Raw genomic sequence first — 11,352 nt, 5'->3', positions numbered from 1 at the left:
GTAGGAAAAAATCAAATCCACTGATTAACACCAGTTTTATTCATTGGAAGCACAATATTAAGATCTAACTATGGAGCTTGTAGTGTTTACAAAGACTGATAAGTGGTCTTGCTGATCTTCAAAGGATAGCTGACAATGATAATGGAGATTATTATTCATGAGCTCAGAGAGTTTAAAGCTATACTCATGTTTGATAAAGGGAGCTGCCACTTTTAGGCTGTATGTTTCATCAGCTTAGATGTTGCTTTGTGAGTATTGCAGTAATAGAAATAAGAGTGCTGACTGGATACTTCCCCAGTGAAATGAATGGAAAAAACCTTTCATACTACAAAAAAACAACAACTTGAATTTAAAGAAAGTTTTCTTTGTTTAAAGTGTGATCATTTGCCTGATGTAAATCTGCTCTGGCAGTAATGTCCACATGAAGTCATTAGCTTTCACCGACCTGCAGTCATTTTCAATAGGCTACTCTCTAGTAAATGTCAGGCCCGGCTGACATGGGGATACACCGAGTGCAAGCTGTGCTTTGTTTGATCTTCATAGCTTGTGTTTTGATTTTTCCCTTCTCTCTTTAACCGTCCACCCACAACCATCCTTCACCTTGTTTGTGGTAATGCTCCTGACATTTTTCTGCAGGACTGCTGTAATCAAAAAAAAAAAGCAAAGATCATGAGGAGATTGCTCTATTATTCTCAGATGTATCTATTTGTGCGATAGCGCAAGGGGAGAGACAAACAAAATACCTGGAGGTTTTTTTTGGCAGACCAATACTGCATGATAATCCTAAGAGGGTGAAGTGAAAAAAATATTTTAAAAAATGTGATAAACCTCCCCAACATGAGCAAAGAGTTGTTGAATATGGAGTCCAATGCAGCCAGGAGAGTATCGATCACTATGACTGAACACTGGAGAGTCAGCGCTTCAGGCCAGGAGTCACTGCAGACTCCAACTTAAGAACAAAACACTCCTTTGAAAAAAAACAACACATTTTAGACCAAGAGTGCAGATGGTTTCAGTGAGGAGTGATGGAAGCCATCCATCCATCGTCTTTAGCCTCTTGTCCTGTGCAGGGTCATAGGTGGGCTGGGGGCCATCCCAGGTGACAACGCGCAAGAGGTGGGCCGTTGCAGGTTCATCACTGGGTCGACACATAGAAAGACGAGTAGCCTTTCACGCTCACTTTCACACCTACGGGCAATTTTGTCACCAATTCACCTCTTCTGCATGTTTGTGGACCGTGGGGGGGGGGGTGGCAGAAAACCCAGAGTGCAACAGTCTTGCTGACTGTCCCCACCTGTGGAGGAAGCCATCTGGGTCAACCTGGGAGGCTAATCGCTAAAAATTGGTGGTGGTCCACGCCTCCGCATTAATACAGCCATGACATCCCTCCCCAGGCAGTTTCCCTCACCGCTCACACGTTGAATGATGTCAAACTAATGACTCACATGATGTCTGGGTAGATAAACAAATCACTAGCGACCTCGGCGACCCACAATCCTGCTGGGTGGGTCGATGGCACACCTTAATGTGACCTAAATGACTTCTAGGATGTTAATGTCATTATAGGCAGGAGGTTAAATGTCCGCACTCCCCATCAGTCAGTTGAATATGAAACAAATTATTATTAAATATTGAAATTTACAGTCCACCTTTGTTTGTTTGCAGTTTGTTTTTATTTGTTTGTTATCAAATCTTTGGGATAAAGATCAATATTCACCCAAACAATGTACATTATGGTGTGGGATATATAGACATTACCCCCAATTTTTTCAGAGCCGTATATATTTTAACTGTTTGCTTCATTTTAAAATCTTTTTACATTTCTATAAAAAGAACATATATAAAGTGGAGTTTCTAGCGCCATCATCGAGTGGCTCACCAAAACGCTGCTATTGTCATAGTGGCCTGTTATTTCTGAATCATTCTGTAGCATCAGTATGAAATGAGCGTCATAACAGTAGTCATTACTTCATGTCAATGACAGCCTGCCTTGGTCAGGGCCGGGCTGAGCGAATAATGAATGCTGTCAGACAAGCAATTAATTTTAGCTACTCAGGTCAGCCAATGGAATGAATGGCAAAAAAGCCAGATATTATATTACAATTTCTTTAATTTCCTGTCAAATTGAGGCTTCCACAGTGTACATATCAGATTTTGTTTTCTTTATTGAAACTGAACAAACTTTAAAAAGCAACAATCCTTGTGTGACTAAATATGTCAAGTTTTAGACAAACGCAAAATCATTTCCTGCTTTATCTAAAAAATTCACACCAGCAAGCATGCATGTGCTTCGCATAAACAAATTCAAATTTTAGAACATTCAAGAAATTTGACTTAGAATGAAGAAAAATGTACAAGGGCTCACTCAAGTGATCACATGACGGTAATCGTATCGTCTTCAGCCGCTTTTCTTCTTTGAGGGTCATGGGTGTTGCTGGAGCCTATCCCATCTGACTACAGGCAAGAGGCAGGGTACACCCCAGACACAACGCCAGCGCATCACAGGACCATCAATTGATCAAAAAACTCAGTTATTTATTAAGTAGAGACTTTCATCATTTTTCTGTGATTTGGGGGTTTTATTAGAAAATGTTGAAACATGTCATACATATTTGTTAAACCAAAGTTGTTGAGCTTTTTTTTTTTTCCGTATCTGTATCTGAATAGCATTGCACATGATATCACAACTTCTGTAGAGGTTGTGAGGCATAATATTTTTTAAAATTCTGATTCAGACATGTAAAAGATCTCATCATCTCTATTTCTGATCTGCAGCTCTCCATCACTTTTCTCTCTTAATTTACTAATATTTACATTTTGACCTGCAGCCGTGTAGAGACGAGTGAATTAACCTGTGAGTAAATTATCATTCATCCTGAGCCCCAGTGCTCAGCCACAGTGGAATTTACATAAATTCTGAACTAATTTTGGAATAATTTCAATCTAAATAGCAACGGACTGAATAATCAACAAGTAATGAGAAATAAAATTGGTCATCTGTTCACATCTCTCAATATCACTTTCATCAACAGGGATGGCAGCTCCCATTCATTCCACACAATCATCTTTAGAGGTCAATATCCCTTCAAGCAGTTAATTTTACCAAGAGACACGAATGTTGTGCTCATATCGTATTACTCATCACTCCTGAGATGGACAGGCTAAATCGCAGGCTATTTGATTTAATTTATTCATATGAGCCATCTCTTCCTTTGCTCGCATAAATGCAAATACTTTTATATCATCGTGGAGTGACCAGATTTTTAAACATAACTATAGAAATAGCTGGATTTCAATAACGCTAATGTATTAGTAAACTGAGGGTTTCTTATGACAGATATTCTACTGGAACTGAGGAAATATGTTTATGGCTGTTATTGGCTAACTCTAAAATTTTATTTTAAATATTTCCATGTATGTACTTCGTAAACATTAGACAAAGATATTAACTCCTCATTAAGTTTTTTTTCCCCTTTATACACCACATCTATTACAATTTACTCTAAATTACAGGAGTAAATAATGTAATGAAACAATGGGATGACAGCATGGAATCCTATTGTTGCTTTGTCCACATTTTTAAATTTCTATATCATCAGCTGTGTTACATAAATACAAATGAAGTTTATTTAAAGTTGGAACCCTTTCCCTGTTCCACAAACTGCAGTTTTTGTCCATTAGAAACAAATTTAAAAGCATTTTTTTAAACAGTTCTAGGTACAGTTGCTCCGGTTATGTCATGATAATTATGGTCTGTGATGCGGCGTAGCAAGTTACTGAAGACAAATTAATGATTTGAGAGTATTCAGGATTATCAGCATTGTTTTGAGACACAAGCTTCCCAATGACAATCTTTAAATTGTTTGACATTGATAGTAGGTTGAGGCTATTTTAACTCCTTCCTTACTCATGGCAGGAACATATGGTTTTCCATATGTTCCTGCCATGTTGGAAAGTGTTACACATTAGTTGGAATGTGTAATCCCGCTGCTAGAAAGCGTGTAAATCCAGATACAGAATATATTCTGAGTGATATTGGTGTTAAAATGTCCACATAACCTTCTTCATTAATTCTAATTGAACCATTTGTTCAGGGGGAAGACACAATGTCTCTGTTCATGCTAAATAGCAGGGGCTTCATTGATTGTGTGAACATCAAATGAGTTGCTGTCTTTTTGAAGCAGCTTTTGACAGAAACCATGCAAATTCTACTCCGACCAGAATCACTCTGAGGAAACAGACACAAACAAAATGTCGATTTTTCCTTCATGTTTAGCAAGTAAAACTCAAAATAAATTACTTGACAGGTCTGAAAATATTTTCCCAAAAAAACTGACATCTCTCCAATGTCCAGGAGCAGAGCCCAACAACACTTGTAGTGTGCCAAGCTTCAGTTCCATTCAACTTCCTGTTGGTAATGCTTTATGTGACTATTACGTTTTACGTTTTCCCTTCATAAGCTCTAAGTAAGAAAATGAATACATATTTCTACATGGCTGATGGTGCAAATAATTAGCATAAGCAGCACTGGCAAATGTGACAAAGAAATTACCACACTTACAACAAATTTTGTCAGGCACACAATAAATTCAACGTAAACACAACACTGTGCTCTTAAGGAATATCACAATGATGATTCTTGCATTGGTTTACATATCATAGATTCATTGTGTGAAGTTTAAAGGAATGAGAATGAGAAGCACCAGCAGAATGGAAATTGTGTTTGCAACAGTGAGCCTTACTTATGCCTCAACAGTGCCACCTTTTGATCCAAGTTATTACGCACGCCTCTGACTCATGTTCACTCATCAAGAACTCTGTGTGCATGTCAGGGAAATCTCAAGGAATCATCACAATTTTACAAACTATTTATTTTAGGACAGAAATCAAATACAAACAATATCATTTTATTGGCTTTCTGTGCTTTCTCGCAAGGAAATAATGCTCAGACGAATCCTTTCTGCTGGCATTTGGCCTTATTATGCGAACGTTATCAAATACATTCGAGAGTGTCTCCTGGAGTTTATGAGCCAAGATTCCATCCCAGTATTTACAAAGCAGATTGCCCCCCGGCTGTAGGATCTTATCAGCCAACTTTACCAAAGATAGACACAACGTGATGAGTCTCTCGTGGTCCATCTCTCGGAAACCACTGGCGTTGGGCGCCATGTCACTCAGGATGACGTGAGCCTGACCGTCAGGGAGCAGCTCCAACAGCTTAGCTTGTGTGGCGGGGTCAGTGACATCGTGGCAGGACAGGAAGTGGGCACCATCCAAACGTGGTATGTTCAGCAGATCGATGCCAACAACTGTGCCACGTGGCAAGTCTGGATCTAAAACGCAAGAAAACATTTGAATGCATTCCCTCCATCACATCAGATACACTCTGTGACAGCAATATGGTTATGTAACACATCCATAGACCTGCGGGCATTAACATACAAATGAGAATGCAGTGTAATTATAGCATAGCACTCCCTTTTGGGATGAATACTGACAATGAAATTCAATGACTTTTACATTCAATAGTTTCTCTCTTCTTTCCCTTAACAAATAAATTCACTTGTTTAGATTGGCTGAAATATAATATAATCTAATAATATATCTAAAACAAGCAAATGAAGTTCTAAAATCCTCTTTATTTTTTTAAATTAATAGTAATTGATATTACTTAAATTGACTTACAATGCTAGTGCAAATTTTAGCCCGAAATGATGTACAGTTCAAGCCAAAATCCTTCAAGTATTCTCCTGAACCTATCACAGTAGTGTCTGGTTAATATAAAAATCTGCTTCTATAAACTTTCAAGAGATTACATAGGTAATCTTTCTTTCCAGATGACAGTCGATCAATAGCCCACTAATAATAAAATTATTTAATTCCTGGCCAAGAGTCAAAAATGTTAATTTTGCCATCACTGGGCCTGTATCCATCAGACATACACAATTTAAGAGATCAGCTCCTCAGTGAAATGCAGTCTTGTTATTTTCTGTAAATTCAAAAATGCATACATTTTCTGACACATTACCATAAATAGTAAGATAACACAATGATTAGGACAAGTTGTACTTTTCCCCATCTTTTATAACTTTCAACATGCCAACCTTAAACTGAGGTCGTCTTGTTGTTCCCTGACAAATATCATGTTCTTCTGCATCACAACCTCCTTTTCTTTATCAATTGATTAGACGACAAACAATAGAAAGTAGATAGTCCGCAATAACAAAGTTACCATATATCAGTCCTGACATTTAATATATCAAAAATGATCGATACTGACATATTGGTATTGTTTCATTGATGCCCATTTGATAATATAAATAACAGGCACAGATGCGAGACCTTGTGTGTTGATTTTACTCATACAGTAATTTTTAGGAGCTGTTGTTGTTGTTCACCTTTAATTTTCTGACTATGAGTAGAGTGATAATGATACAGGTATAATGAATGTTTGTGGTCACAATAACTGTGTACTTGTCACGGTTCAGCGTGGCAGTGCTGCTGTGTGGCAGGGAGAGGCCAAGCTGGTGGGTGGAGCCACGGCTCCACACCTGAAGCTCATCCACGCCTGAGGATCATCCACACCTGAAGCTCATCCACACCGTTCTGATCGTTCACATCTGAGACTCATCCACACCTGAAGCTCATCCACACCGTTCTGATCGTTCACATCTGAGACTCATCCACACCTGAAGCTCATCCACACCTGAAGCTCATCCACACCTGAAGCTCATCCACGCCTGAGGATCATCCACACCTGAAGCTCATCCACACCGTTCTGATCGTTCACACCTGAACACCGTTGGTGTTATTGTGATGAGGCTTGTTAAGCCAGGTTTTTGTCACAGCCTGGTGCTGGTTCGTTTTTCTGAAGTTTGATTCCTGTTGGTCTGTCCTAATTTTGTGATTTGTTCGGTCTGGAGAATGTATTGTGTTTGTCATTAAATCATGGATGTAAGATTCACTTTTGGTGTCCTGCATTTGGGTCCATATTCCGCCAGCCGTGACAGAACGAACCAGCCACAACTGGACCCAGCGGACACCGACTATCTTGCTGCTCTGACCAGCAGCAAGTCCTGGAATCTGGAACAGGCTGCCGAGTGGAGACGGTGGGGAAGAGACACCTCTGCATGGCTGGCAGCATATGCTGGAATTCCAGCTCCACCATCTCTGTTTGATCTCGAGGCTGTTCCAGTGCCCGCTCCGGTCCCCGCATCCCAAACTCGGCCTGTTCCGCTCTCCACACCTGGATACCAGCTTGCTCCCGTCCCCGTGCCAGAGTTTGTTTCGGCACCTGAGCCCGGTTCTGTTCCTGAGTCTGGTCCTGTTCCCCGCCTCGAGTCTGATCCTGTTCCTGACCCTCCCTGGGACCATTTATGGGACATCGGGGGCCGTCCCTTGAGGGGGGGGGTACTGTCACGGTTCGGTGTGGCAGTGCTGCTGTGTGGCAGGGAGAGGCCAAGCTGGTGGGTGGAGCCACGGCTACACACCTGAGACTCATCCACACTGTTCTAATCGTTCACACACACCTGAGACTCATCCACACCTGAAGCTCATCCACACCTGAGACTCATCCACACCTGAGACTCATCCACACCTGAGACTCATCCACACCTGAGACTCATCCACACCTGAAGCTCATCCACACCTGAGACTCATCCAAACCGTTCTAATCATCCACACCTGAGACTCATCCACACCTGAGACTCATCCACACCGTTCTAATCATCCACACCTGAAGCTCATCCACACCGTTCTGATGGTTCACACCTGAACCCCGTTGGTGTTATTGTGATGAGGCTTGTTTTCTCAGGTTTTTGTCACAGCCTGGTGCTGGTTCATTTTAGTCTGTCCTAATTTTGTGATTTGTTTGGTCTGGAGAATAATTTGTGTTTGTCATTAAATCATGGATGTAAGATTCACTTTTGGTGTCCTGCATTTGGGTCCATATTTTCCCTTGCTGTGACAGAAAACATTTGGCCATCTCAAAGTTGTTCCAACTAATTCCTAATTCCAACTAATTCCTTGAAACCTACTCCTAGTTTTTGGAATCACGTTTTTATCTGCATTAGTTGGTGTTTTTAGTTGCTTTATGATTTTCCAGCTCTGCTCTCCAGTCGTCTCTCACCTCCCCCGGTTGAGTTGACCCTCTGGACCGCCACCTGGCTCCAGGCTCCGGGAGCCGCTCCGCAGTCCACCACGCTGAATCCAGGCTGCAGTAGCCGGAACTTGTCGTCTATCTCCAGCAACTTGAAGGCGCTTCTGCACCGGTAGTTCTGGACGTGAGACGCTTTAACATACGGATCTCTGAGCTGCCGCTGCACCCAGCGCTGCTCGGCGGGAGTTCTACTCTTTAACTTCTTCATAACACAGTAAGAGGAGTGTATAAGTCTTCTATGAAGTGAGACACTCCACATTGTTATGACTAGTCCGGGGTCATGTGTAGCGTAAGCTAAACTGCGCATGCGCACACCTCATTGGTTAAAAAAAAAATCAGCTTCCTGCTAAATGTCACACATAAAATATTTTGCTGACGAAAAAAGCGTAAAGAAACTGCTTTTTACGCTTTCATAAAATCTAGTGTGATTTTTTTTTAATGAGTAAATTGAGTTGTATTACTGTATATGTATTTAATCTAACGTGGATATACGATAACGTAAAAACAACAACATATTACGGGTTTTTTTTGCGTGACAGTAATAAGCATCCGCCTGTGAACTCGTTGTGGTGGAACGTTAACCTGATGTGGTTTCTGATCGAACACATTTCAAGGTGACACGTGACAACTCGTCCACAACTCTACACTTCAAAACACTTCTAACTGAGTTCATATCATAGAAGTGTCTCAAATAATAAGATGACGGGACTGGAGTTATTCCAAAAACGACTTGTCGATCCAGTCCGACGCCACATAACCATATTATTACGTCAGCGCCTCACGTGATCGTATCTCTTGCACGCGGGAGTCGTTCAACAGGAAGCTTCCCCGACAGTAACCTCTCACTTCCTGTTGTTCCGGCGTTTGTTTTGTGCTGCAAACGTGAAGCTCCTCACTTTGTCGATGTCAAACACGTCAGAAATCGAACAGGTACGAACGGTCACGTGTTTTATTCCATCATTTGTTCGCTTCGTGTTTGCATGAACCTTCCACCCTGCCTCCAGACAGGTGACATGCTAAGCGCCAAGCTGCTGACCCTGGTGCTGGTGGTCCAGCCCGAGAGGGTCCTGCTCGGCATGAAGAAGAGAGGCTTCGGGGCTGGGAAGTGGAATGGATTTGGGGGCAAAGTTCAACACGGAGAGACCATCGAAGAGGCTGCAAGGAGGTAAATCCACCCACTCTTGTGGCTCCAGGAACCCACAAACTCCTTCCTGTTGTCAGAGAAATACAGTACTAGCATTATTATTATTTGTAAACTTGGTAAGATGAATGAACCTTTTTAATGTTTGTTTTTTGTCATCAGTCAGGAATAGGATGTTTGAAGCTAAAGCAAGTACGCCCTGAAATGCAGTCTGAATGATCATAAGGTTTTAAAAGATTTATTCATGGGAAAACTGATATGCTTACAGAATAAACAGACGTATCTGTAGAAATAAGGTGATGAAGGTTTTGAAAGAAAAACGGTGCGCAAATCATTCCCTTTCATATCACCGTGAGATTGTCTGCTATGAGATTATTATGTTATTACTATTATCCTTGCATCACAGTGTTATACACATTTAGTCTGATCTCCCTCATGCCAATTTAAGTAAATCACTTAATTCATAGACTCTGGAAGCAGCGCCTAGTATCGAGAATTATATTCAGTAAATGGCGTATGAGTTGTCCACATAAATGTGTTTTTCATGGAGATATAAATTCTTACCTTACAGATCCAGGAAATCCTTTCATGAATTAACTTTAATATTTTGTGACCCAATACCTCACCCTCATCCACATGTATGTTTTCATTTCTTAGATCTGAATTATGATCTGGATATGTATTATGTACTCGAAGCTGCTGAGCATCTCCACTGGAATCCCACAGATTGTCAGTGGGGTGTGAAAGCTTTCATTCTTATCACATCTAACTGTCTCCAGTGAATGACGTTGAACCTCAACCATAAAGAACTAGATGGGGATTATTTCTAAAATACCTAATGAAATATTCATTCAATGTTTTTCATGTTTAGAGAACTCCAAGAGGAATGCGGCCTTAGGGTTGATGCTCTCGAGAAGGTTGGGAATATCAAGTTTGAATTTGTTGGTGAAACGCAGCTCCTCGACGTCCACGTATTCAGAGCCGACAGTCATCACGGAGAGCCGACCGAATCAGAGGGTATGTTTCCATGGTAGCACACCGATCCGGGAGGAAAGGGAACGGGGTGAAGGACATTTCTGCTTTTTTTATTTCCAATGTAGTCTCAAGTTTGAAACTGAGGTAATAAGAGCTACAAACTTTTTCAAATTAAGGTCCCCTAAATTGCAATATGTGATTTTCTCAGTCTGTAAATTGAGAGTAAAACGTTTCCTCTATGTCCTAATGTAACAAATTTTAACATGACTATTTACTGACGCTTGGGAATGGGATCAGAGGTCACACAAATCTGTTAAGCAACTAACTTAAAAAGAATTTTCTTTTCTTCTAGAAATGAGGCCTCAGTGGTTTCCTCGTCACCAAATCCCTTTCAGTCAGATGTGGGCCGACGACATCTTGTGGTTTCCCTTGATGCTCCAGAGGAAGAAATTTGTGGGATACTTCAAATTTCAGGGTCACGATGTGATCCTCAACCACAAACTGGTTGAAGTAGAGGAGCTATGAGAGAAACGGCACTTCTGTGAAGCTGTACGGATTTCCTCCCTGAACACTAAAGGTCAACTTTTGGTGTTAAAAGACTTAATAGACTGTAGCTTACAGGTGGAGTCTTTACATTTGAAGATTTTTCTGAGTGCACATTTGCAAAAAAAAAAAAAAAATATGCAGAAAGAAATCCATTGTTATTTATTTGTGAGGATAAACCATTCCACATGATTCAGTAAGGATTTCTTGGATAAAATATTTACAATATATTCAGTAATATTCGGCTTCATATGTGATGAAAGTAAACTTTATTTCTAATACCGGTACTTTTTTCCTTCAAATGAGATATTACATATACTGTATATACATTGTTACACTTCATAAAATAATTGAACTGTTGTCATTCATTTCAACAGTCTCTTCTTTTTTTGTCAGATTCACGTCACGTTAATTTCAAAACATGAGCCCATATATGGAATATTATCTGAGGCATTTTTTCTAGCCAAAAGATACAATCTCATAAATTTCATGTGTAAAGATATAAAAGTACATTCTCTTCATGCGAATACAAGTA

At 40.4% G+C, this 11,352-nt stretch overlaps 2 protein-coding genes across 2 annotated transcripts; one reads left to right on the top strand and one right to left on the bottom strand.

The window, feature by feature from the left end:
- Positions 1–4,883: 4,883 nt before the first annotated feature.
- Positions 4,884–8,429, bottom strand: mrm2 (mitochondrial rRNA methyltransferase 2). The gene is made up of 2 exons (XM_068337655.1): positions 8,129–8,429; positions 4,884–5,333 (listed from the first exon to the last, which is right to left on the bottom strand). Exons 1-2 carry the CDS (start codon positions 8,415–8,417, stop codon positions 4,903–4,905), a joined length of 720 nt encoding a protein of 239 aa, XP_068193756.1. The 5' UTR covers positions 8,418–8,429; the 3' UTR covers positions 4,884–4,902.
- Positions 8,430–8,849: 420 nt separating this feature from the next.
- nudt1 (nudix (nucleoside diphosphate linked moiety X)-type motif 1) lies at positions 8,850–10,820 on the top strand. The gene is made up of 4 exons (XM_068337713.1): positions 8,850–9,088; positions 9,163–9,323; positions 10,171–10,316; positions 10,627–10,820. The coding sequence occupies exons 1-4, from the start codon at positions 9,062–9,064 to the stop codon at positions 10,797–10,799; spliced, it is 507 nt and encodes a 168-aa protein (XP_068193814.1). The 5' UTR covers positions 8,850–9,061; the 3' UTR covers positions 10,800–10,820.
- The last annotated feature ends 532 nt before the right edge of the window (positions 10,821–11,352 follow it).

The sequence above is a fragment of the Antennarius striatus genome, chromosome 16 (genome assembly GCF_040054535.1).
Source record: "Antennarius striatus isolate MH-2024 chromosome 16, ASM4005453v1, whole genome shotgun sequence".
Taxonomy (NCBI): domain Eukaryota; kingdom Metazoa; phylum Chordata; class Actinopteri; order Lophiiformes; family Antennariidae; genus Antennarius; species Antennarius striatus.
Note: the sequence above shows the minus strand (reverse complement) of the source record. Positions and strands in the feature narration are given on the sequence as shown.

Excerpts from the sequence above, each read along its gene's own strand:
- mrm2 (XM_068337655.1), bottom strand. The coding sequence starts at position 8,417 with ATGTGGAGTGTCTCACTTCATAGAAGACTTATACACTCCTCTTACTGT. Across the intron at positions 5,334-8,128 it reads GGTCAACTCAACCGGGGGAG|ATCCAGACTTGCCACGTGGC; the intron begins GTGAGAGACGAC and ends CTTGCGTTTTAG.
- nudt1 (XM_068337713.1), top strand. The coding sequence starts at position 9,062 with ATGTCAAACACGTCAGAAATCGAACAG. Across the intron at positions 9,324-10,170 it reads ATCGAAGAGGCTGCAAGGAG|AGAACTCCAAGAGGAATGCG; the intron begins GTAAATCCACCC and ends TTTCATGTTTAG. Across the intron at positions 10,317-10,626 it reads AGAGCCGACCGAATCAGAGG|AAATGAGGCCTCAGTGGTTT; the intron begins GTATGTTTCCAT and ends CTTTTCTTCTAG.